The sequence below is a fragment of the Zonotrichia albicollis genome, chromosome 25, assembly GCF_047830755.1.
Source record: "Zonotrichia albicollis isolate bZonAlb1 chromosome 25, bZonAlb1.hap1, whole genome shotgun sequence".
Lineage (NCBI taxonomy): Eukaryota > Metazoa > Chordata > Aves > Passeriformes > Passerellidae > Zonotrichia > Zonotrichia albicollis.
The window spans coordinates 3,103,969-3,130,904 of NC_133843.1; the positions used below are offsets into that span (position 1 = coordinate 3,103,969).

The following is a 26,936-nucleotide window of genomic DNA, read 5'->3' on the forward strand; positions in this document are numbered from 1 at the left end:
TCAATGCCCCAAGAACTCGTGATATGGCCACGAGCTCCTGTTTGATCTGGCAGGAGCAATTAAAAAAATTTATCCCAATCAAATTTTTAATTTTCTTTGTGTCCACCAAATGTTCTTGTGACAGCAATGTGAAAAGGAAAAAAAAAGGTATAAATAACTGGAAAATTAACTGGATAAGTCCAGCTCATTTTTTAATCTGCAACAATTATTCACTTATTATTATGATCACATGGCAGCTGTAAATAAGAATTAAACTTCTCTTTAAAGGGAAAATATTTAAACTCAGGTTTTAACTTAAAATTTGATTTTTTTTTTTTTAAGCAGAATGTGGTAGTAATGAAGTGCAGCTTCAACACAGCAATCTTGGAGCTCTCTAATTCATTGGCAAAGTGAGACTCAGATAGTTAAATATTAGGAGCCAGCTTTAAAAGATGAGGAGTTTTTTTAATCAATTTAAGATTGTGTTTATTTGCATCCTAAGCCTTGATAAAAGCCTTTATAAAATTCTATAAAAGCAGAGTTTTCTGTGTTTACCGGAGGCTGAAGTTCTCACATACTCATTTCTTTTGCCTTCTTGGGTGAACAAACCCCGTGCACCACAAAATTTCTTATAAAACTGTGAGAACTGGCAATCCCCTGTCAGGCTCTGCCTGAGCACAGCAAAAACCTCGAGGTTAAAGCCCCTGTTTCGCTTCAGTTTAACATTTAAAAACCTGCATTTGTCACTTTGAACTTAATTACATTGATACTTTCAGCTCTTTGATCTGGGTGAGGAAGTGAGGGGGGAAAAAATCTATTTTAAAAGATGCAGAGAAAGGTGAGGGCTGCAGAGCATTCCCTGTATCTGCATGGAAAAGGGCTTGGGAGTTGTAGAATCTGGGATGGATCCTGGGATTCCTGAGTGGGATCCTCTTAGCCCAGTGTGGTTTTTTTAATCCTCACCTCGTGGCTCAAATTGGCTACTCTCATTAGAAACAAGAGGCTGCAATTTTCTTCTTTTTTTTTTTTTTTAATGACAAGACAAGGAGAACTTCCTTCAAATATTTTCAATATTATGGATTTTAGTAAAAATTCCAATTCTTTTATCTGTGTCAGGAACTCTCTCTTCTTTAGCCTCCAGCACTCTCTAATTTTTATGTTAACTAGGGATAACTAATAGTTATGTTAACTAGGAAATAACTAATTTTTATGTTAACTATGAATAATTAATATTTATGTTAGCTAGGAAATAACTAATTTTTATGTTAACTAGGAATAACTAATTTTTATGCTAACTAGGAATAATTAATATTTATATTAACTAGGAATAACTAATTTTTATGTTAACTAGGAGATAACCTTTTGAAATGTGTGTGTTGTATCCTATTTGTACCCTTTGTGTATTTCTGGCTCTCTAGGGGGCTCAACTGGCACTGTGGCCTTGGGGTTTTTGCCTTTTATACCCAATATTTTGATATAAGTAACATAAAATTGAATTTTTTATTTTTTTTTTTACAAAGGAAAAGAGAGCAGCATCCTCATTCAGCCTTTGACATGCTGGTGGATTGGTGGGGTGGGGAGGAAATGTCCACATCAGTCTCTCCCCCATCAATCTGCCAAGTTTAAAGTCACTAAAACACAAAATAAACCCACTCAGAGTGCCTGGATGGTCTTAGAATTTTTCAAAGTTAACACAGATGAAATCAAGGATGCCACTGGGGACCTGAAATTGAGCATTTAGCAGCTGACTAAATAAATAAATGTTTTGCTAATCCCAGTAGGTACTTGCCTCTGAACAGCGTATTAGCTTGTCCATATTTGCTCAAAATAAACTCATAAATCACAGTTAACAGGACCGTATTTTTGGATGTGAATATGAAAATTTTGTGTTACTTTGTGTGTGTTAAAAATCTGGTCATTTTAAGAGCACCATTTCTTGAGCAAAATGAATATTGCTGCTTTCAAACCAGGTGGTTGGCAGTTTATGAGGGGCATGCCCATGAATATAAATTATCTAGCTGGGATTAGGGCTGGTGCTCCAAGGGAAGGGTTTTGGGTGTTGAGTGACCAAGGCTAAAATGATTCCTGGGATCCTGAAATTGCCAGAAATGCCAAGGTATTATCTTCCCTGAAGACTGGCAGGATTTTCCAGCTTTAATGTTTCTGTAAAATTACAGCCATGATTTAAAGTTCTGTAGGAATGGTTTAATGTCCATGTGTAGGGTATCAGGCAGGAGCAAATTCCATGTAAGCTGTTTTTTGTTTTTTGTTATTTTAGAAGTCACAGTAAGAGTAATGTTTGTAACTCCAGTTAACCTGCCCCAAAGGAAGGAAAGGATGCAGATTTCCTTCTCTTGTTTCTCAGGGCTGGCATTAGATGTGCAGGATTCCTGATCTGAGACGTGCAGGATTTATGGCCGAGAAGTGCAGGATTCTCAGCCTGAAATGTGCAGGATTTCTGGCCTGAAATGTGTAGAATTCCTGGTCTGAGATGTGCAGGATTTCTGTCTGAGAGGTGCAGGATTTCCAGCCTGAGAGGATCAGGATTCCTGGCCTGAGATTTCTGCAGGATTTCTGGCCTCAGAGATACAAGATTTAAGGCCTGAGAGGTGCAGGATTTAATGTCTGAGAGGTGCAGGGTTTAAGGCCTGAGATGTGCAGGATTCCCAGCCCAGGATTATCAGGATTCCTGGCCTGGGATGTGCAGGATTCAAGGCCTCAGACACACAAGATTTAAGGTCTGAGAGATGCAGTATTCCCAACACAAGAGGTGCAGGATTTAAGGCCCAAATTGTGCAGGATTTCTGGATGAGAGGAGCAGGATTCCCAGCCTGAGATGGGCAGGATTCCGAGCCAAGGAGGATCAGGATCCCTGGCCTGGGATGAGCAGGATTCAAGGCCTGAGAGATGCAGGATTTAAGGCCTGAGAGATGCAGGATTTAAGGGTTGAGAGATGCAGGATTCCCAATACGAGAGGTGCAGGATTCCTATCATGAGAAGTGCAGGATTTAAGGTCTGAGAGGTGCAGGATTCCTGGGAATGGAGATGCAGGATTTAAAGTCTGAGAGATGCAGAATTTAAGGTCTGAGATGTGCAGGATTTCTGACTGAGATGTGCAGGATTCCTGGCCTGAGAGGTGCAGGATTCCCAACATGAAAGATGCAGGATTCCTGGACAGGGAGATGCAGGATTTATTGTCTGAGATGTGCAGGATTCCCCTCATGAGAAGTGCAGGATTCCTGGGCAGGGAGGAGCAGGTTTCCCATGGCACAGGGAGGGCACTGGAGCCCCAGGTGCCACCCCTGCCATGGCCCTGTGCCAGCAGCCACTGGGGATTGCCATCATCCCCTCGGTCTGGAGACTCTCCAGTTGGCAGAAGGTGAAATTGCTGAGTGAAGTAATCAAAGATGTCTGACATTTAGAAGTGAAACGTGTTTGCACCTTATCATGTTTCGTCCCAACGGTGAGTCCCTGTGTTCTGGGAAGCCGTGGGCCTGCTGCCCATGAAAATGGACACATGAGAGGCTCAGCAGCAGCAAATCTTTTCTTTCTCCAGGGGGATGCCACAAAAAGTGCCCGTTCTTCCCTTCAGGGATCTCTAGGGTCACGGCTGGGTTTACTTTCCTTTTCCCCTATGAGAATGGACTCAGGTATTTATAAGAAGCATAAATACCCGGTCATTTTGAGGCAGAACAGGGCATTTTCAACCAATGAAATAAATCTCAAAAACCTCTAATGTTTGGGTGTCACTGCCCTTCTCACAGTTGAGGGGTTTGGAACACAAACCCTGTGAGGATTGAGGGAGATGAGGGTGCTCAGCCTGGAGAAAAGGAGACTCAGAGGTGACCTTGTTACTCTCTGAAACTCCCTGAAAGGTGGCTTTGTTCAGGAGTTGGGCTCTTTCTCCAGGAACTGACAGAACCAGAGGACGCAGCCTTAAGTCCCACCAAGGGAAATACAGGTTGGATATTAGGAAAAAGTTTTTCACAAAAAGAGTGATAAAGTTCTGGAATGGCTGCCCAGGGAGGTGATGGAGTCACCATCCCTGGGTGTGTGTAACAAAGCCTGGATGTGGCACAGGGTGCCAGGGTTTAGTTGAGGGGTTGGGGCTGGGTTGGACTTGATGATCTTGAAGGTCTCTTCCAGCCTGGTCATTCTGTGAATTCTGTGAATTCTGTGAGTTGCTCCCTTCCTGCTCTGAGGCACCCAGAAACTGGAAAACCCCCAGGCCCCACAGCTGGCTCTCTGTCACCATCTCTGTTACCTCTCTGGGTCTCAGATCTGCCTCAGTGCCTGCTCTGGGTGGTCTGAAGCTCAGCCTGTGTCTCTTTGCCAGCCTGGAGCAGCACATGGTGATCCACACCGAGGAGAGGGAGTACAAGTGTGACCAGTGTCCCAAGGCTTTCAACTGGAAATCCAACCTGATTCGTCACCAAATGTCTCACGACAGTGGGAAACGGTTTGAATGTGAAAACTGTGTTAAGGTACAGTGAGAACATGGTCAGCTGGGGGATTCACCTGGGGGAGGGTGCTGGGATTTGGGGGTGCAGGACAGAGTGTCCATAGGGGGATTCACCTGGGGGAGGGTGCTGGGATTTGGGGAAAAGGGTGCAGGACACAGATTTCATTAGGAGATTCACCTGGGACCATGAACGCTCGAGGAGACCTGTCACAGACCTGTCCAACCATGAACACTTAAAGAAGTGCCACAGACCCATCAAACCATGAGCACCACACACTCAAGACTCAGGGCGTTGCCACAGACCTGTCCAACCATGAACACTCAAGGAGGTACCATAGACATGTCCAACCATGAGCACCCCACACACAGGGAGGTGCCAGAGGCCTGTCCAACCATGAACAGTCGAGGAGGTGTCACCAACCTGTTCAATCATGAGCACCACACACTCAGGGAGGTGCCACAGAGCTGTCCAACCATGTGCACCAGACACTTGAGGAGGTGCTACAGCCTAGCAGGGCATGAACACTCAAGGAGGTGTCACCGACCTCGAGTTGGAGCACCACACATTCAGGGAGATGCCACAGGCCTGTCCAACCATGAGCACTCAAAAAGGTGCCTTAGGCCTGTCCAGCCATGAGCACCACACACTCAGGGAGGTGCCACAGCCTGGCAGGGCACAAACAGACCTCTTTCATGTCTAGTTCTCCCCTGTCCACTCCGTGCTCCTCAAACCATGAGCAGCACTGAAAAAAACCCTAAAAAAAAAGAAAAAAAAACCAAAAAAACCACTTTCCACATGCAGACTCCTCTCCTGGTGCTTTTCCCCCCCTCCTGAAGGCGTTTTCCCCCGCAGGTGTTTACGGACCCCAGCAACCTCCAGCGGCACATCCGCTCGCAGCACGTGGGCGCGCGGGCCCACGCCTGCCCCGACTGCGGCAAGACCTTCGCCACCTCCTCGGGCCTCAAGCAGCACAAGCACATCCACAGCACTGTCAAACCTTTCATATGTAAGTTGTCACGGCCATCACCAGCCTGTAATTGCAGGGATCCTGCAGGGGCCCCCCCAGCCCTCCCATCCCCGGCCGCTGTAATTTTATAGCTCGGAGCGCAAGATGAATTTTTTTCTCTTTTTTTTTTTTTGCATGCTCCCCTGTTTTTTCAGTAAACATTCGTGGCAGTTTTTGACTTTCTTGACAAGTTAAAAGCTGAGTCTCTCAGCGGTCACAGCGATGCCATTTTCTCATATCTTTTCTTTCTCTCGTCTTTTTTTTTTTTTTTTTTGCCTTAATCGCTTTCGAATGTTCCTGTTGGTGACATAAATAAATAGCTGGCACAGCCTGATCGAAATGTTTTACAGGGGTGCCTAAAATCCTGGAGCCGATGTAAAGAGCTTGGAATAATCACAGAGATGAGAAGGTGTTTTTTTCCAAAAAGAAATTTTTTTCTTCTTTATTTACTGCATGTTTCATCTAGATAATGCTGGGAGCCAAATAAACAGCAGATGAACTGTGTCCTCAGCGCTCTCCTTGGTGGGATATTTCCAGAAGGGCATTTTCCCTGGAGAGCCACCCATCTCAGTCCTTGTCATTCCTAGGGCTGTATATTTTTTTTAATTGACACAGCACCCATTGGGTTTGGATAACTGTGCAGGGAGGTGGATGGTGTCACAACAAAGCCCCAGGAACTTTAGGGATCACTTCCTGACACTTCAGAACACGTTGCTCAGGCACGGGCCGGGATCTGGGTTTGATTCCAGGCTTTGATGTTACGGTAAGGAAGCCACTGAACCCACTCCTGCCTTTTTTCCCCTGTTGGAATAATGGGAACAGCATGGAGAAATATCCTGGGAGACTCATTTCATTAATGTCCCGAGGTAATCAGCGTCCTGAGATAATCAGCTGGGTGTCAGCAGAGGAAGAAGAAACTCCTCTCATTCATTTTGCTGCAATCTTTCACTGGGCACATGAAAGGGATAATTTGACTCCCAGGATTGCTGCAGGGGGATGAGGGATTTCTCCTCATAATCTCCTCACTCTCACCTCATCAGAATTAGGGAGTTGTCAGAGCAAATCAGAGTGTGCAACAACTGCAGAGGGATCCTGCCTGGACAGATGTGTCAGGTTGTTTTGTCCATCAATGTGGAATCCATTAACAGCTTCAAATCCACACTGCAGGATTCACCAGGAAGTTCGTTCTTTTTTCCCCGTTTTTCCCTTTTTTTTCCCTGTTCAGTGGAAGAAAAAGGGTCTAAGTGCATTGCTGTTTAATTTTTTACAATATTTTATTTGGCTTTCAAAAGACCCCAAACCTGTAACTTTATTACTGCAGAAATCAGGAGGGCAAGAGAGGCCGTTCCACATGGAATTACTAAATCATTGGATAACTGGAGATTTAACAGAAATTTCCCAGTTTTCCTCATTTTAGAAGGCTGATGTGAGCTCTCAGAGCTCTAGCACTTCCCTTTAGGGAATTTTGTGCAGTATTTATATATCTAGCAAAAATTCCTGGGGTGAAAAATGGAAGAATTCTGGAATCATGGAATGGTTACAGTTGGAAAAGCCCTCTGAGATCATCAAGTCCAAGCCTTAACCCAACACTGCTGTGCTCATCACTAAACCACATTCCTAAGTGCCACATCCACAGGTATTTTGAGCAATTCCAGGGATGATGATTACTGATTCCCTTGGAAAAAAAGAAAAAAAGCCGAGATTGTTGTATTTAAGAGACAATAATGGAAATTAAATTCAGTAGTGCTGAATTTTCATGTAAAATAAATACAGTAGTTCTTCTTTTAAGAGCTCTGTTTGGGTATTTTTAAAGAAAACTCTTTAAAATGGGGTAAAAAGGCCAAATAAAACTTTTCTTTTCAAGTAGCTGAAATAATACTTACAACAGCCATGAAACTCTGTGTATGCACTAAGAGCAGTTCAGGAGACCTGATCCGAGATTTTAAAGTTATTAGCATTGGCTCAATAATAATCCAAAAAATCCAAAAATTAGGATTGGCTCAAACATCCAAACTCTTGTGATGACTTTCTTGTCCTGTTTGTGTTTCCCTGCAGCTCTGGGCTGTGTCAGGGCCAAACAATTAAATTCACTGGGGACAAGACAGCCTGAATTTACAGTGCAGTTAGAAAGTAGAGCCTTCAGTGACACTCCTTTGGATTTTGGGGTGCTCATCTGAACTGAAATGTCAAATCCATTGAATTTTATCCACCTCTGCTTTGAATTTCAATTGGAATTTATTATATTATTGTATTTTCTGAGCTGCTAGTGAAATACTCTCCCACCAGTCATTCGATATTCGAGCACTGAAGTAAATCCTAAAGATTTAGGAGAAAATACAGGGAAAATCGTGCTCACATGCACCTATCAGTAAAGCTGGGAGGAAGGAAGGAGCGCTGAGCAGTCCCTGAGCTGGAGTGTCAGAACTTGGATTCATGTCCTTGCCTGTCCAAGCACAAACAATGTCCTTCCCCTGCTTTGTCTCAGTTTCCCTGCTCACAAAAGGGTGATAACAGCAGTTCCCCGGGGGAAGGAGCATGCTAACTCACCACCACGTTTATTCCCATGTTGAAAGAGGCACCAGATAATAAAAAAGTCACTGTGTTTTGATGTGTAGAAAAGTTTTGGGGTGGGATTTCTGTCTCGCTTTGCCCTGTTTCTTCCACAGCAGCAAGTCTGGAGATGAAAAAGGGGTCATAAAAATCCATGTTTTGAAAGCTTGGTATTTACAGGTTGTTAGAGAAAACGCTGATGTGGCTTCAGTTAGTGGGGCAGGGGTGTTTGACTGATTTAAAGGATTTAAAAAAGAGATCCCAGTGCTGGCAGAAGCCAGGGGATTTATAGAGCATCCCCCTGCAGGGGTTGTGTACCACTGAGGGCATTAAGGAAGGGCAGGTTTGATTAAATGAGGCAAAATTCTCCCTCCAGCCCTCAGTGCTTCCTGCCATGTTAGGACTAATAGGAAGCGGATGAGCTGGGATAAATAGATGTTATCAGTAAAAATGTATGATTAGGGCAAAGATGTTCTGAGGGGAGTGGAGCATCTTCCCTCTGGATCTGGGCTGAGGGATTTCTTCAGCCTGGAGAAGGTTGTGTGTAGGTCTCACAGCACCTTCCAGGACCTGCAGTGGAGACAGGGAAGCTGGAGAGGGACTTTGGAGCGACAGGACAAGGGGAATGCATTCAAACTGAAGTTTGAATTTAAGTTGGATAGACAGAAGAATTCTTCCCTGTGAGGGTAGCAAAGCCTGGCACAGGTTTTCCAGAGAAGCTGTGGCTGCCTCTGGATCCCTGGAAGTCTCCAAGGCCAGGAACAACCTGGGACAGTGGGAGGTGTCCCTGCCCATGGCAGTGGGTGGGATGAGATGGGCTTTATGCCCCTCCCAACCAAACCATGATAATCTTCCCTGAAAATTCCCCCAGACTTTGAGCAGAGCTAGCACATCCCCTCAGATTTCTGTGGATTGAGAGATTCTCCAGGATCGGTTTAATCCAAAGGGAGAGGCGGTGATGTTCCACTGCTCTTCAGGGTGGGGAGATCTCAGGGATGGGGCAGTGTGGGGACAGGCTGGTGAATCCCTGCCATTTTTTCCTGTTAATTTCATATGGCTTTTGTTGTTGGTTCCTGTTGACGCTTTAGGTGAGGTCTGTCACAAGTCCTACACGCAGTTCTCCAACCTGTGCCGCCACAAGCGGATGCACGCGGACTGCCGCACCCAGATCAAGTGCAAGGACTGCGGGCAGATGTTCAGCACTACCTCCTCCCTCAACAAGCACCGGCGCTTCTGCGAGGGCAAGAACCATTACAGCCCCGCCGGCATCTTCGCCCCCGGCCTCCCCCTCACGCCCACCTCCATCATGGACAAATCCAAGCCCTCTCCCAACCTCAACCACGCCAGCCTGGGCTTTAATGAGTATTTCCCGTCCCGCCCGCACCCTGGCGGGCTCCCGTTCTCGCCAGCACCTCCAGCATTCCCCGCCCTCACCCCGGGATTTCCTGGGATTTTTCCACCTTCTCTGTACCCCAGGCCCCCCTTGTTACCGCCCACGCAGCTGCTCAAAAGTCCCCTCAACCACACTCCGGACGCGAAGCTCCCCAGCCCCCTCGGGAACCCGGCGTTGCCCCTGATCTCCGCAGTGAGCAACAGCAACCAGGCTCCTTCAGGGGAGGAGAAATGTGAAAGCAGCCTGGAAAACTCCTACCTGGAGAAGCTAAAAGCCAGGAACAGTGACATGTCCGATGGCAGTGACTTTGAGGATGTCAATACGACCACGGGCACAGATCTGGACACCACGACCGGCACGGGCTCTGACCTGGACAGTGACGCGGAGAGTGACAGGGACAAAACGAAAGACAAGAGCAAACAAATGGAGACCAAGCCAGATTTTGTCAGCAGCTCGGTGTCTGCCAGCTCCACCAACACCACGAGCGAGATCCCTCTCTTCTATTCTCAGCATTCCTTCTTTCCTCCCCCCGAGGAGCACCTGCTGCCCGCCACGGGCGCTGCCAATGACTCCATTAAAGCTATCGCCTCCATCGCAGAGAAGTATTTCGGGCCTGGCTTTATGGGCATGCAGGAGAAAAAGATGGGTTCGCTCCCATATCATTCCATGTTCCCCTTCCAGTTCCTCCCCAATTTCCCCCACTCCCTCTACCCTTTCACGGAGCGGACCCTCAACCACAACTTGCTGGTCAAGGCAGAACCAAAGTCACCCAGGGACCTCCACAAAGTCGGTGGCACCAGCTCGGAGTCCCCCTTCGATCTCACCACGAAGCCAAAAGAGATTAAGCCAATCCTGCCGCCCCCCAAGGTCCTCCCAGCCCCGTCCTCAGGGGAGGAGCAGCCACTGGATCTGAGCATTGGCAACCGCATCCGAGCCAGCCAGAATGGAGGGAGAGAGCCACGGAAAAACCATATTTATGGGGAGAGGAAGCTGATGGCAAGTGAGGTCTTACCTAAGATTTCCCAGTCCCAGCTGCCTCAGCAGCCTTCCCTGCACTACGCTAAGCCATCGCCCTTTTTCATGGACCCCATCTACAGGTATTAACATACCCTGCCTTAAGCCTTTCCCTAACCAGCTCCTTTTCCAGCTGACACCACACCCTGAGGCAGGGGAGGATGCAGGTTGGTTGGGAAGAACAGTTGAGCATCTCCTGTTGCTGTTTGTACTTCTCCATACTTTGAATTTCCTGAATGGAAAGGCCTGAGTAATTGCAAGGAGCCCTCATAATCAGTGTGTAAAGAACACATCCTTATTTTGATAAAGAAGAAACTTGACCTATTTAAGGACTCTCCCACGAGCCATCGCTAAGATGGCACTTCTGCTGGAGAAATTCCAGAGGTTTGATTCGATAAGAATGCAGAGTTCAGATTGCCTTGGAGCCCTGGGCTCTCATGGCTTGGGAATGAGTCAGGAGCCCTGGGAGCCTGGAAATGCAGCTCTCCCACTGACTGTCTCAAGGGCCTTTTGTGAGCCAGTTCACCTTCCTTTCTCCCTCCTTCCCTTTTCCTTTCTAATGCCATTTCTTGGGTTTTTTTCCGAGCTGCTGGTGCAGACCCAACTTGCCGAAACACGTTACTCTCGGAGTAACAAGTACTGTGTAAACACATGGTAGCGTGTTACTACCCAGATCTCTCCCAGATAGATTTCTCACAGATTTATCTTTCTTGGGAGATAACAAGGCCTTTCTGGTGTCACTTGAACAGATGGTTCTGAGGAGGGCCTGATGCGTTACGTCAGAATGAGCTGAGCATGGAAGGCGTGTGTAGAGCAGGCTGGGTGAAGTTATCCAAATGTCAGCTCAACTTACAGAAGGAATCAGTTCAGGAGGAAGCAAAAAGGGAAGACTTTAGCCTCTTGTTGCTTGAGAGATTTTTACAAAACCTATTCCCAAAGGAAAACTATTATAACTTTGTGGTGAGGGTAACAGTAAATTTGTGTGTTACCCATCCAGGCATTCCCTTTGGATAAGGTGGACATGGCACATTTAATTTTAGCAAAGCCCAGTGAAAAGGCATGTCCTGAACTAGTTTGATTTAGACATTAACACATCTGAATTAGCCATTACCATGTCTAAATGCTCCACAGCATTCATCTGGATATGTGTGCTTGTCCTGGAGCACTCCTGAATCTAGTTCATGGAGGTGAATGCTTTGTCCTTGCATTCCTTGTGCTGAATGCCTGGTGATCCTTGCTGTGCCCAGCCTGCTTGGAGGTTTCTGGCTGTTCCCTTGCAGGATCAGCCTCATCCCTGGCACTGGAAATCCTCAGAGCCACCGTGGTGTGACGGTGGCATGGGCACTCAGAGAGCTGTGAGCACCACGACAGCCCAAGGCTGATAACTGTGGGAAAAAGTGATGTCAGTGTCTGGCCAGGCCAAGGAGCTGTCGGCTGGGATGAGGATTAGTGAGCCCTCACTGCTGGCTAAATGAGTGTCTCTGGCTCTGCCAGCTCACAGGGGTGACGTGCCCACACTGTGCCATCTGAGATGGGGACACCTCAGGAGGTGCCGTGTCCTGCCTGGCACCCACCATGGCCATCTCCTCCTGGAGATATCAGGCATGGTGGGAACAGCGTTCATAAAAAGTACTCCTTGAGGGGGAAAGAAAATAATCAATAAATGGGATAGAAAGGCAAAAGAATCCTTGTAGGGTCCTGCCACCTCTGGGCATTCTCAGCAGGAATGCTGAAATAACACGGCTTGGAAAAGCCGCTGCCAATTAAAACAGCGGCCTCGGGAAAACCGTAAAGGCCCAGAAGACAGATGGAAGTGAAGGATGGGGGCATCGTTTGTTGCATTCCATGGGATGCACATAGTTTTAGTCATGTGTTAAAATAGAAAGTCAGCGGTGGCGTTGCTCGCGAATCAGACTTCTGATGTAATGAGCGAAACAGCCCAGCTTCCAAGTCCCAGCTTGAAAAATATGGAAATATTTTGTTTCTAAACTTCCCTTTATCAGACTCTCTCACATCATTTGGCTCCTCCGTTTTTTTTTTCTCCCAAAGGCCACTTAAATCCTTGACATTTTCTCCTGGTGATATAATTTAATGCGGCCAGACAGTCTGAAATGGGGGCAGTTTTTAGCTCAGCCCGTGGGGGTGACGTTCTCAGGCACTGGGCTGAAACCATCGGCTTAATCCTCCAGGCGCTGCGGAATTCGGCTCTGACGGGGACGTTTGGACCTCGTGTTTCCATTCCTGGGGCTGGGAGATGGCAGAGATGGGGAAATGCTGTCAATTCACTAGGTTTTACGCACACGGAGCAGTCAGGGCTCTGCTGGGATCAGGGATGTTCCTTTATGGAAGAGCAAAGCTGGGCTGGTCAGAGGGGCTCAGGGAGCAACTTTTTACTTATTCTTTGGGTTTTTTGGCAACTCAGACCCGTAAAAGCACGTACCTTCCAAAGCCCCCTAATTCTGGCTGCGTTTCCAATCCAGCTCTTCTCTTTTCCCTCTACCCAAGAAGAATTAAATGCAGATTAAGCACAGTTCGCTGACTGCACTCGGCAGGGCTCTTCTTTAAACTCTTTGGTAATTTGATCCACACACCAATCAGCTGAAATGCAGCAAAAATAATTTGCTCTCAATTTATGCTAGACTAATGTAGTTAAAAATCACTCTTACTCTTGGATTTCTGCTGCTTTAGCTGGATGGACTCAATTCCAACCCTTTAAAGATGCAGCTGTGTTTGTTGGAGTTACTTCCTCAACACTTTTTTTTCCCTTAGAGAACATCTCAGTTTGTCTTTTTTGTGATTCCACACCTCCATTTCCCTGTAAGTAGAATATTTTGTGGAAGCAAAGCCAATATTTTCAAAAATAGGAGCCTCACTTTAGGGTCATTTCTGCATCTCAGATGCTTAAACACGAAATATTTGAGTGGGCCAAGGTGATATCAGAAGAACTCAGGTTTCTGAGCCACTTCAGAATTCTCCCACCAGTCCCTCACTTTTTAAATCGTTGTTCACATGGGCTTGCCAAAGAAACTCAATGCAAATTATGTCTCAGCTGCGAGGGAGGAAACAAATATGAAACACCTAATGATTTCAGCACGCTTGGGGCTGCAGAGTCTGGCCCAGTGTTAGCTCTTCAGATAAATGCAAACTCTCAAAGACAATTTTATTTTTTTTTCCATGCGGGGGCTGCCTGCTGTGGACCCTAGAGCTTCTCCTGCTCAGACAGTTTTGCTCTAAACGCAAGGTTTTCCATGACCTTTCACAACAGCAGAGGTTTACAAACCACTGCAGAAGAGCAGGAGCAAAATGTTTTCTTAGTCATCAGCCTGAAGGCTAAGAAAATTACTGCCCAAAGGAGGGGATTGGTGTTCATGTTGTTCCCAGTGCTTTTTGTGGGGCAATTGTGCATCAGATTCAGTAGTGTCCAGGAGAAGGGGGTGCAAGATGTTTTTGTGAGTAAGAGAATAACCCTGTGTGCAATTTCAGCCCAGTGTGGCTGTGTGGGGCTGCCTGTGGGGTATGTAACCCTCTGTGTTGTTGTCCAGCAGGGTGGAGAAGCGGAAGGTGACAGACCCCGTGGGTGCCCTCAAGGAGAAGTACCTGCGACCCTCCCCGCTGCTTTTTCACCCCCAGGTAAAAGCAGGGATGGAATGCTGGGGTGGAGCTGGTACACACTGGGATCACTGGGATCATTGGGATCAGGCTCCTCCTCATCCTAAGACCTGACTGGAAACTCCACTGTTCTCCACCAGTTCTTTCCAGACACATTTAATTCCCAGTTTGAGGATGATGGCAGCTGTACCAGAAACACAGGGATGAGGTCTGGGCAGTTCATAGGCTCTGCCAAACTCCACAGCTCACAATGCCTGTGTGGTTTTTCCTTTGGGAACACCTGGGGGTGTAATTTGCAGTGGTAGAAGGTGGAGAAGGACTGCCCAGCCCCAAGGCAGCAGCATTTTCCACCTTCCTGAATTTCCCACATCATGAGGAGAGTGTGGCAGTGCAGGGCAGTGGGTTCAGCTGTGCGTGTCCCTCCTGCTATGCCCAGGCTGAGATCCCAGCTCCCTGCTCCTCATTGTGCTCTCCTTTATAGTCACAAGCATTGTTCTCCCCTGATAATGTTTCCCACCTTAGATAAATAACCTGCAGGTTTGTGAAATCTGGGTCCTGGTGGCTTTCACAGCTAAACTTAGTTCCCGCATTGTTTCGCACCAGCCTCAGAGTTTGGTTAATAACTTCCCCCGATTTTTCCTTCATCCAGGCTGGATAATGGTGACAGGCTGGCCAGGAACATCCTGTGTTTGTGTGGCTTAGAATAGTGGGGATATCTGCCTGTAAAGAATCTGATAGCAGGGAGGAGCCAGCGTGGCAAAGCAACCCAAGGAGACGATGAGAAACATTCAGACCCCAAGCAGGAGCAAGCTCTGGGTGGAAGGTTGTTAACATTGTTCCTGAAACCCTGACCACGTCCTCTTCCCATGGCAGTGGAAAGATCTGCAAGGTCTGGTTATCTCTAGCAGCTTATCACACAGAATAGCCTCAAATCCACAATCACTCCAGCCCAAAGCTTCCTGATAACTGATTTTTAATAATGATTTTTAATAAGGCGGGCGCTGTGCTCAGATCACTCGTCTGGAGAGGCACCGTTCCCATGCTGCAGTCAGTCAGGTATTTCAGACACAGCAAAGGAACATGGGGCATTTTTCCAGAACATAAGAGATTTGTACCACCAGATCCCTTCCAGCATTATCACAGAATCTCCAGTGTTAATACCCTGAGCTGGAAGGACCATCCTGTGCCCTGCACAGGACACCCCAACAATCCCACCCTGTGTCTGAGAGCTCTGGCAGCCTTGAGGCCAATCCAGCATTGCTAAGAATTCTGGATCCTGGATCTTTTCCTAAGAAATCACATTTTCAGGGTTCCTGCTTCTGCTTTCTTCATTAGGACCAACGTTCCTGTGCCTGGTCAGTCAGAGTCACGTTCTACCCAGGCTTTTCTCACTCCAAACATGAGTCTGGTCTCAGCCTTTTCCTCTGTGACTAATCCCCGGCTCTCTCAGAGTGCCCTCACCGGGATGTGATGAAGCCAGAAGATGTGATAAAAGCGTTCAGAAGATGTTTCCTCTCTCAAAATGAATTTCAGGCAGCTCTTATTTCTTAGCCAGTTGTTGGCAGAAGTTCCTTTGCTCCCTGGGAGTTTTCCTACATTGTCTATTCCAAATGAAACTCTGAACAACATAAATAACCAGTGTAACTTTTTGATAACTTAATGGAAAGCCTTTCCTCACCTGTTAAGTTTCTTTTCTTCCCCCTTTCTGTTTTATTATAGCCAGGCAGTTGTTCCCTAAATAGCAAAGTGCCTTTGCCACTGGAGAGGCCGTGGCCAGTGTTTAGAATTTTAAAACCAGCCTACGGCTCTCAAGCCAGCAAATATCTCTGACTAAGTGCCTAAAGAACAGGGCACAACAAAGGAGAGCTCCAGGTACCCTGGTGAAGGGCTGAGAGCTCGGCTCTGAAAGGTCCGGAGAGCTTTTTAACGTGATGGTTTTGTTGCATGACTGGCAGCTGGGGCAGAGCTGGTGCTGTAAATGATCAAGTAACCTTTTCAAGTGGCTGGTGCTAAGTATTACTTACTATTTATCATGGGCTGGGAGCCTCCAGCTAAGGGGCTGTGGATCTATTATCGAGAAATGGGGGTTACTACTCCTCTTTTTTAACAGCTTATGAATGCTTGTCAGCCCTCACAATGTCTTCGGGGGTGATTAAGACAACTTTTTTTTTCACAGCCATATATTTTTAAACAATATCTTGGCTCTCTTCCCCCTCTTCCCCCCCCTCCAATCCTTTTAAAGCCCAGTTTAATAAAGTGTAAACGTGCAAAAGGTCAGCCCTTCCTGTACAATCGAGCATCTCGGGGTGATGTATGGCTTCCTACTGCCTTCCGCTCCTCGCTGCCGCCCCGGCTGCCTCCGCCTGTCCCACTGATGTCAGCGCGGCCAGGAGGCAGCTTTATTGCTGCCTTGTTTGTTTTAGCCCTCTCTTCTGCCCCTGGTATCTCCAGAGTGCTCTCAGGAGTGCACAGAGCTGGACGTCGGAGGAGCCGGCGTTGTTCTCTGAGCCGCGCTGATCTCTCGGACTTGGATTTCCTGTTGCACTGTAATGAAAGTAAAAGTGCTGTTTTTTAGGCAGGGTTTTAATACAGATTCATTTTTTACTTTTTTGCACATGGCCCAGCTTCATTCTTTCCTTTTCTGCTTTCTTCTGTATCTCCAGGGTTTTCCCTTTCTCCCTCTTTCTAGTGAGGTGTTTAATCTCGTGCCTGTGAGAACAAGGCCAAGTCACACAAACTGAATCTGATCAAGCATCCAGGGACATTGTGCTTGGTGTCTGAGCTCCAGGCCTGCATGCCAGCTGCTCCCACTCCAAAGGGATGTGTAGGTGTTGCTCCTCCTGCCCGTAACTCACCCAGCCACCGCTCGCATCCAGGGGTTTGGCTGGAGCTCCCTTTCACTCCAGGAAACTCAGCAACCTCCCACCCATCCTTCCATCACCTTTAGGAGCTGCTGAACCTTTCCTAGCCATAATTAAAGTGTTGGCCTCTTCACCAGCAAGCTCCCTGTGGATCCACTCCATCCTGAGCCTGATCCCAACTCCTCCTCTTCCCCTCTTCCTCTCCTCTCTCAGCTCCCATCACACATCCTTCCCACTCCACTCTGGCCAGGATTCTTCTGCTTTGGGCCCAAAACTTGCCTGTTCCCCCTCTCCAGGGGTTGTGTCCCTGCCTGCCCACCCACCCCTCACTGCCCTGTCCTTCTGAGCCCTTGGGATGCTGTAGGAGAAATCAGAACTCCCAAGACTTTGGTACTGAGTCTGACCATGGTGTTTAGTTTCAGAGTTTTCCCGGTAAAAAATTCAGTTGAATTCCTGATAGAAAATGGATGTCTCAGGTGTACTCTGAGATAATTTTTGAAAGTGAGCTCATGCACACTGCAGAAAGTGAACAAGTGCTCATTTCTGGCTTTGCCTGGCTTTGCCAGTTGTGCCTTTCCTGCTTTCTCCACGACCAATACACTACTCCAGTCATTCCTGGCTGGATCCAGTGGCTCCATTTCCCACCGTGCCTCCAACTTCCAAGACAGCCAACACCAGCAGGAGGCTTTGCCCAAGGAAAACCGGTGTTTCGTGCATCAGATCTTGCCCTTCCTGGGGATTCCTCTGACAGCAGCTATCACCTTGTCCTTGCAGATGTCAGCCATCGAGACGATGACAGAGAAACTGGAGAGCTTTGCAGCCATGAAGGCCGACTCTGGCTCGTCCCTGCAGCCCCTTCCCCACCACCCCTTCAACTTCAGATCGCCGCCGCCAACGCTCTCCGACCCCATCCTGCGCAAGGGCAAGGAGCGCTACACCTGCAGGTGAGCCGGGCACCCCACGGCATCCACGCTGACCCCCAGGGCATGGAAACACCCCAGGGATGTGGGAATACCCCAGGATGTGCCATCCCAGCTGGGCACTGGGCACCAGCAGGGAGAGGAGCAGCTCCGCACCGACATCTCCGCCAGGAGCGGTGGAATTAGAGCAGAGCTGGGATGACTAATTCCCTCTGAAATAGCTTGTTTTGTCTGGTATTAAATCAGCATCTTCTGTTTGCTTTGTAATTTTTAATAACCTTGGGAGCAGATCTGGAGATTCTCAAGCAGACCCAGCTCTCCAGGCCAAGTCTCTGGTGTGCAGCAACAAGCGCCAGTCCTGTCTATAACCAACCTCAGCTATGGAAAAATGATTGAATTTTAAAACATGGCATGCAGGAAACAAATTTTCAAACTGTTCTATCCACAGAACTCCTCATAGACCCATCCAACTTCAAATTGGAGCAGATCAAGGGTATTTAATAATAAACTGTCTGCTCTCACAGTTTTACCTCAAAGTTCTCATGGTGGCTCCTGCTGAGGGGATTTTTTTGGGTGCAGAAAGTGGGTACAAACTTTGGTTGATGTGTCTCTTATGTGCAACTTTGCCACAAGAGCTACAGGCTCAGATTTCAGTTGAGTATTTAGAAATTTGAGGTTTCTATTTACAAAAGGGACTAAACTTAAATTTTAGATGCACAAGTTAACATTTGGATTTTTGTTGCTGGGGAGCACTCACATTAACTGCTCATCTTCAGGACAGCTGAAGGTCTCTGAAATAAGGAAAGTCTGTCATGGTTTCCTCCTACAAAAGGAGTTGTTATTTCCCAATTAGTGTTTTTATTTATACCTTTTTGATTTTACTGTGAGCTGGATTTATGGGGGAACACAATTCCTTCCTTTATTAATTTCCTACGGCTGCATTTCCTCGCTGTAAGCAGCTGTCAGCCTCCTAACCCATAGTGCTGCAGCCTTTATCCAGAGAAAATTCTGTGAATTCCAAGGATGAAAGAGCAGATTCTGTTTGATGAGCACATCAACAGGGCTATAAAGGAGATGCAGAAACATCTCAAGTGCCAATCTGCCCAGGCAGTGATTAAACCCTCTGTTCCCTGATGCAAGAATGCTGTAGTTAAACCCTGCCTTCAAGTGCCTTGTCCACACTTCCTTTGAACACTTCCAGGGATAGTGATTCCACCACCTCCCTGGGTATCCCATTCCAACTGTCTGACAAGCTTTTCTGTGAAAAAAAATCCCAAGTATCCAATCCAAACCTCCTATAGTGCAACTTGGGGCTGTTTCCTATTGTCCTGTCCCCATTCTGTGGGAGCAGCAGAACCCCACCTGGCTGCACCCTTCTGTCAGGGAGTTGTAGGAGTCAGAATGTTCTTCCTGAGCTTCCTTCTCTCCAGGCTGAGCCCTCCCACCTCCCTCAGCTGCTCCTGGTGCTCTGTAATCCTGTGACCCTGATGGGAGGTTTGTCCATCCCATCAGGGATGAGCTCATGATGTGAGCACACAAAGGGATTTTGGGAGGGGTGTGAGAATGAGGGGTGCAGGTGGTGCTGTGGCATTTTTTACAGTTCTATTTCCCCAAAATATCCATCCTTATTTCCAAGGCCACCCTTTAAAACTTGTCTCTAGCTCCATTTCTCTCTCAGCAATGTCTGTCCCATCCCATGGCATTTCTAAATCAGCATTTCTTATCTCCAGGTTTGCACACTGTGTGAGTCTTTTGTCAGGTTTGGAGAATTCCCTACAAATCCATTTCCCACAGCATCCTTGGGCTCTCCTGATGGTTTCCTTTGGTTCTCCTGATGGTTTCCTTTGGTTCTCTGTGACCGTGTGCACAGGGGTTCTTAGATGAGGAAGAGACGAGGGTGTGACTTCATGTTTCAGAAGGCTTGATTTATTATTTTATGATATATATTACATTAAAACTTCACTAAAAGAATAGAAGAAAAGGTTCATCAGAAGGCTGGCTAAGAATAGAATAGGAAAGAATGATAACAAAGGTTTGTGGCTTGGCTCTCTGTCCGAGCCAGCTGGGCTGTGATTGGCCATTAATTAGAAACAACCAAGATGGGCCAATCACAGATGCACCTGTTGCATTCCACAGCAGCGGATAATCAATGTTTATTACAACATTTTGTTCCTGAGGCCTCTCAGCTTCTCAGGAGGAAAAATCCTAAGGAAAGGATTTTCCATTAAAAGATGCCTGCGACAGTTCTCCTGATGGTTTCCTTTGCTTCTCCTGTTGGATTCCTTGTTTCTCCTGATGGTTTCCTTTGCTTCTCCTGATGGTTTCCTTTGGCTCTCCCTCTCCAGGTACTGTGGCAAGATCTTCCCACGCTCAGCCAACCTGACGAGGCACCTGCGGACACACACTGGGGAGCAGCCTTACAGGTGATGTTGTCCCCCATAAAAAATCCCCTTTCCCAAACACTCCTCACTCACCACTCTGGTATTTTCCCCCCCTCTCCTCTACAAAGCTGTGCCAGCAGAATACCACAGGCCTGGAGCATTACACAGAGTGATTCATAGGGTTGTATATTATGTGTACCAGCCAAAAATAATCAGGCTTGGCAGCTCGAAGATAGACACTTAACTTATATTTAGATGTATGCTGGCAAATGAGGGCTCTGATTTGCAGTGTTGTTTCACACTCACGTTAACCATTCATCTCAAGGACAGCTGAAGGTGCTGAATGGCTCTGAAATTCAGGCTGGTTTGAAGGGCTTGCCAGGACCTTCACTGCTGGGGCTAGCTGGGTTTTTGGAGACTTTTTTCTTTTCTTAATGCACATCAAGAGGTGCCTGGAGTTGGAGATCAAAAAAACAAAGGCTTGGGTTTGATTCTTGATGGTCACTGATTAAATTTTTTTTATTTTCTTTTTTTTGGAGGGCTATGAAGTCACTCAAACTTCTACTTAAGAAGTCTAATTATGTCTAAAGTAGGAATTAATAGCACATGAACAGCATGCTATTGATTCCTACTTTAACATAATATACACGAGGCAAATTCTTTTTATAAAGAGAAAATGCAACATGCCAAAGGTGTCTATTTACCTGTCTTAAAACTGAATTTTGGTCATTTCTGAGCTTAAATCATGGAGTTTAAAAGGAGAGTTGGGAGGGGGGGATTCACACAGAGTCTCACATGTTTTTGAGTGTTTAAGGTAGAAAGCTGAGCTATGTTCTGTTAGCTGGGGACAAGGTGATGTGATTTTGATGCTTTAGTGTCCACAAGGACAGCATCCCAGCCCAGTGGCTCCTGCCAAAATCAGGGCTTTAAATCTGAATAAAACTCACAAGAAAATACATTAAATATGTGTGCCTAGGTATATAAATAACTATTTCTCATGGAAATCTTTACTCCCAGCATTTTCTCCCAGCGAGTTGCAAGCAGTTTTAAAAAAAATGAGGGGAAAAAAATGCCTTTTTTGTTAGAATGAAGTCCAGAAATGAGCAAACCTGAAGGAATGATGAATTGAGAGCTTGCTGCAAATCAAGCCTTGTGTTTGCCACAATGTGAGGGAGTGTTTTGCAGGTTGTCAAACAATGGTAACAATTCCATTTCATTTTGGGTAGCTGATATTGCAGCGTTTCATACACAGCCATAAGTTCACAACAAAGCAAATGGAGCAGTTATTAAATAAAGAGAAACACAAATTTATGAGCAGCAAAAGGCCATGTGGTCAAATACATCACATTTTTATGCTCAGTTTAACCTAAGAATTGACTCTCCCACATTGTAATCCCCGCTACACTGAGAATCACGTTTATTTTCCATCCAGCATTTTTAGTGTAGACATTAGGTAAATTAAAAATCCACCACCCCCCCAAAGCAGACATATATTTTGGATTATACCCTTGCTGTGATGTTTGGGGTTGTGTCATTTGATATGCCTGTGTGTTCCCTGTCCACTGCAACCCTCGCTCCTGATTATTCCGAGATCCTTAGTTCAGTTTTCTTCCAAAAAAGGAGACTTGCAACTTAACAAAGGTTAGGAAAATAAAGATTTATTTGATCTGGTCTTCTCCCAGCAAATAGCCTGTGTGGGTTTTTTAGAGGTCTGACTCCTGGACAATGTTGCATTCTAACAGCACTCCGGAGAGCCGGGGCTGCGTTCGCAGACGAGCTTTAATTATCATTGATTTGCTTTTCCTCTCAGAGAACTGAGATTTGCAGCTTTGGCAGCCAGGCTTGTTTTGAAAGCTTGGTTTTAAAGTGCTGGCTTCAGGCAGGTACAAGGAGGCTGCTGATTTCTCAGTGTTTTACTGTTGTCTCCTTTGCAACTTCGTTTTTGATGGTTTAATTATTTTTTCTACCCTATAAAAAATATTTTTATATACAATAATTTAAGTACTGATCCAAATATTAATTACTTTGTTCTTAAAGACAACAGGCTAGAAAATAAAGGCTTGGATTTGATTCCTGAGGGTCACTGATGAAATTTTTTGGAGTTTATTTGGGGTACTATGAAGTCACTCAAACTTCTACTTAAGTGTAATTATGTATAAAGTAGGAATTAATAGCACATTAGCAATAACGAGGCAAATTATTTTTACAAAGAGAAAATGCAGCATGTTTTCTGAGGAGTGATAAATACCTGGTGATGCACTTCCTAAAAATCAAATTATTTGAAAACACTCCAAGCCCCTGTGCCGTACAGAGAAATTCAATGTTTCTTTCCACTCTTTTTATTTTTCTGCACCAAACCTGAAATTCTGAACTATGTATTTCAGAATTCAGAGTAAAAAAGCCCTTGGAGGCTTTGTGTCCTGTTATCTGCAATAAGCTGGAACTCAGAGCCACAGCTGACATCTACCATGTCATTTAAATTGCACATAGTTCAATAAATATTGAAGATATTTCTCATTTTCTGGTTTTCAAAATGCAGCCTGAGCTTACCCTGCTAAAAATGCACTTGAGGCTAGGGAGTCACTCAGAGGGAGAGCTGCTATCCATGTGGGTTTTTTTGGTTTTTTGCTGCAATTCTGCTTCTCCAGCTCACACTGATCACTGCAAAACTTCATGAGAGTGACTCGGGAAATGCTCCCCACATTCCCAGGGTTTGCTTTGTCCCAGGTACCCGAGCTCCTGCAGCTCCCAGGATTTCCTGTCCGAGCTCCACAGCTCCAGCCCTGTCCCTCCCTCCCTCTTTGGATGTTTTCAGCTGATAAGGGAGAGGCTTTGTGGGGCTGTTTGCAGAGCAAACACCGCTGCCTCCGAGTTTTATTCTTCTCCTCCCTCGCCGTTCACCCCTTTCCCTGAATTTCAGCTGGTTCCTCTGCCTGGGCCATTTATTTAGATGAAAACCAGCAGAGCTCCCAGCACTGACCCCTCTGGGACCACAAATAACGCCGGACATCTCCCTCATCCCTTTGCATTCCCTGCTCCTTCCTTGTGCCCCTCTGGTTCCTATTTTTTTAACAAGCTCTTTATCCCTCCCCATTCCCGACCCTGCATCCACATAGCTCATGGTCAGGGCCAGGACCTGTCACAGGGAACTTTTCAAAGGCTTCCTGAACATCTAAATAAATGGATGTGGAGGAGGCCAGGTCGTTGCTTGCCTTGATTTGCTTCTAAATGTCTGGAGCTGCTCCTGGCAGGGACAGCCAGGCTGGGAATATGGATTACCCTGGTGCCCACTGTGCCAGGTATTCCCTGTGCCAGGCACTGGAATTCACAAAAAAAGGGTTTTTTAGGAGCTGGTGAGGACAGGTAGGGAGAAAAAACCCCTGGCATCATCAAGGATGAGAAGGGAGCTCCTGCTCTGAATAAAACTACGAAAGGATGAGAAGGGAGCTCCTGGTCTAAGCTGAAAATCTCATGGAAACCCCATGGAAATATCAGGAATACTGGGATATTGGCAGGTTTGGCTACTGCATTTTGCTGGAGTGCTGAACAGGAATCTGAGAGCAAATACCTTGGTGCTGGAAATCCGTGTTTCACTCTCTGTACAGATTGTTCTTGATAAATCTCCGTGTGATTGTTCTTGCTGATGTTCAAGTAACTCCTTGCTTTCTAGAGTTGTTTGGGGGGTTTTGGGAAAAAAAAAAAAGGGGAAAACTAAATACTTTAGGAGTCTGGAAATGCTGTGGTTTACAAATTTTGCTCTCTGCCTTGATTAATCCTAATAAAGGCCCATTATTTGAAATATCTTTATTCTTGTTGGAGATTTAGCAGTAGGAAATTTGGAGGTGGACATGGAATCCATAAACATCCAGCGAGAGAGAGAGAGTGTTTCATAAATGTATCCCCGCTTTTTCCAAAAATAATATCGATTTATTTTTAGAGCCCGAATAAAAATCCCAGCTGGAGCACATCTGGAAAATGGGGGGTGTGTGTTTCACAGCAGGGATCTTTCCCACTCCACTGTTGTGTCTGTAGGGAGGAATCCCATGTCCTCTGTGTCATCCAGCTCCATCCTTGAGTGAGGCAGGAATGGGCTGAGTCTGGAGCTGCTGATACTCCCAAAATCTCCATCTCCATGTCCTGGAGTGCTGGGGGGGCTCTGGCACAGGCTGCCCCATCCCTGGCAGTGTCCAAAGCCAGGTTGGAGCCACCTGGGATAGTGGAAAGTGTCCCTGGCCATGGCACTGGATGGGGTTTAGAGTCCCAAAACCATTCTGGAATTCCAGGATTTCCATGGAAGAGTAGCTCAGCTCCGTGGGGCAGATATTGCTGTGGATTAGAGGAGCTCAGAGTGGATTTATTCAGGAATATCTAATCTGGAGCCTGTTGGAATGGGTTCATTCTGGGATTGCAAGGGTTTGGGAAGAGCCGGAATTTTGGAAGCATCCTGGATTTGTGGTGGAGACAGATTCTGCTGTTTGTGGGTTTTGGAAGCAGAGCCGTGGGGCAGCAGCTTTGCTGAGGCACAAGTGACTCAAAGGGAGATGGAACGAGGGATTCGGGCAGGAATGAGGTTTTCAGGAGTTTTAGACTCAAACTCTCCAGTGCAGCTCGGAGCTGCCACCTTCAGTCCATCAGCGGCTCCGAACCCTCACACCGCCAACCCGTGCAATTCCCATTTATTTGGAGGCAATCTAAACTCCAAAATTCCCAATTCTCATTTATTTGGAGGGAATATAAACCCAAAAAAAGGGGGGTGGTGACTTTGAACAAGCCCCCAGCCCATCTGCCGTGCGTTCTGCAGAGATTGAGCTCAGGGAGGGAACGTCTCTCAGCACCCTGAACATTCTGGCTTGGCTCCTTGCATTCATCACAAACCAGATATTCACTCCTAGGAGTAAATCTTACCCTGTTTGGACTGTTTGGAAAGGATGGTGGATTTCTTTGCTATAAGAATAATTATAATTGCCTTTAAAGCCATGCTGTAATCCCTGCATGTCCAATACCACAAGGAATTTCACAAATAAAGCCAGAATTTTCTGTGTGTCCAGCTAGCTGTCATGCAGGGATTTGCTAGTTAATAATTATTTTATACATTTCACCTCCCTTCTTTCTTCTTACTGTCTTCCTTGTCCTCCCTTCTCAGCCATATTTCACCTGATTCCTCTCAAAAAAAAGTGGAAGGAATAAATCCACCTTTCTCATTCCTACATCCATGCATGGAAAAGTAATTATTGTGTCTCAAGCTCTTATTTGTTTGGACGACTCACTTCCTAATTAATCCTAATCCTTTCTTTGTTCTCCTTGAGTAACAATAATATCAGATTTGTCTGGGATGATTAATGCTTTGTGCTTCCTTCAGCACAATCTTTATTCGCGAGTAAAGATTTATAGACCAACATTTCCTGGGGTTTTGATAGTCAGATTTTTCTGCTTTTTTTTTTTTGTTTGTTTTTTTTGGGTTTTTTGGGCTTTTTCCTCATGTTGCACCCTTTGCTGCTGTTTTCCAGGTGTAAATACTGTGACAGGTCATTCAGCATTTCCTCCAACCTGCAGAGGCACGTCAGGAACATCCACAACAAGGAGAAGCCATTCAAGTGCCACCTGTGCAACAGGTGCTTCGGGCAGCAGACCAACCTCGACAGGCACCTGAAGAAGCACGAGCATGAAAATGTTCCAGGTAGGAAAACACTCTGGAGAGAGGAGACTCCATGGTCTTGGCCCTTGGGAATCCTCGCTGGAATGCACTGTCCCCCTAAGGATGAGTTTGTAGGGTTTTTTTGGAAGTTCAAGATAAATAGGTTTTGTTTTGCACAATTGTGTGCATTGTCCATAAATGTGAAATATCAGCTGTATTTTAGTCTGGAAAACACAATATTCCTCTGGAATCTTTGCTAGAACGTTCCAAGTAGGGAAACACTCTGGGAATCTCTGAAGAGAGATGACTCCATGGTCTTGGCCCTTGGGAAGCCTCACTGGAATGCACGGGGGATGAGTTTGTGGCGTTGTTTGTAAGGTTTTTTTGGAAGTTCAAAATAAATAGGTTTTGTTTTGACATAAGAAATGAAAGCAAGGAATTGCTGTGATGAAGTGATTTCACAATATGGGTAAAAAATGTATTATGGAAAAGTTGTAGGCAAACAGCTCTGCAGTGGTTGTTAAATTGTGTGTATTGTCCATAAATGCTAACCTGTATTTTGGTCTGGAAAACACAATCTTCCTTTGGGATCTTTGCTCCATGACTTTCCTCTTGAGCATTAAACCACCAATATAAAGTGAGAGGGCTGTTGAGAACATTCTTAATTTGTTTCCTCATAACTCCTGTTGTCTCCCCTGCCCCACAGTGAGCCAGCACTCCGGAGTCATCACCAACCACCTCGGCACCAGCGCCTCCTCCCCCAACTCGGAATCAGACAACCATGCACTTTTAGACGAAAAAGAGGATTCCTATTTCTCAGAAATCAGAAATTTTATTGCCAACAGCGAGATGAATCAAGCGTCGGCTTTAGCAGATAAAAGGTAGGCACAGAAATAAAATTATAATATATAATTATAGATGTTTAAATTGTTGAGGATAGAGCCCAGAAAAGGAGGAAGGCTGCTTGTCCCACAAATGTTAATTTTAAGAGATGAAAAATCAGCATTTAAATCAATTTTTGTAGTTCAAAAAGCCTTGGGATTGGTGCATTCTCAACGTGCTCATTGGCCCTGAGGAACAGTGAAGGGTGATTTTTAAATGCCTGAAGCACATTGGTTTTCTTCT

General features: G+C 46.0%; 1 protein-coding gene across 3 annotated transcripts in view; it reads left to right on the top strand.

Annotated features, from left to right (window-relative positions):
* Positions 1-26,936, top strand: part of PRDM16 (PR/SET domain 16) — a 291,780-nt gene that overhangs the window by 254,034 nt on the left and 10,810 nt on the right. For 2 of the 3 annotated variants that reach the window (XM_074558403.1, XM_074558405.1), the window contains exons 7-14: positions 4,316-4,463; positions 5,295-5,448; positions 9,087-10,488; positions 13,948-14,035; positions 17,650-17,819; positions 20,141-20,218; positions 25,684-25,853; positions 26,518-26,692. In XM_074558403.1, coding sequence (XP_074414504.1) covers positions 4,316-4,463; positions 5,295-5,448; positions 9,087-10,488; positions 13,948-14,035; positions 17,650-17,819; positions 20,141-20,218; positions 25,684-25,853; positions 26,518-26,692 — 2,385 coding nt within the window. The remainder of the gene's footprint in view (positions 1-4,315; positions 4,464-5,294; positions 5,449-9,086; positions 10,489-13,947; positions 14,036-17,649; positions 17,820-20,140; positions 20,219-25,683; positions 25,854-26,517; positions 26,693-26,936) is intronic. The other variant, XM_074558404.1, reaches the window with a different exon arrangement.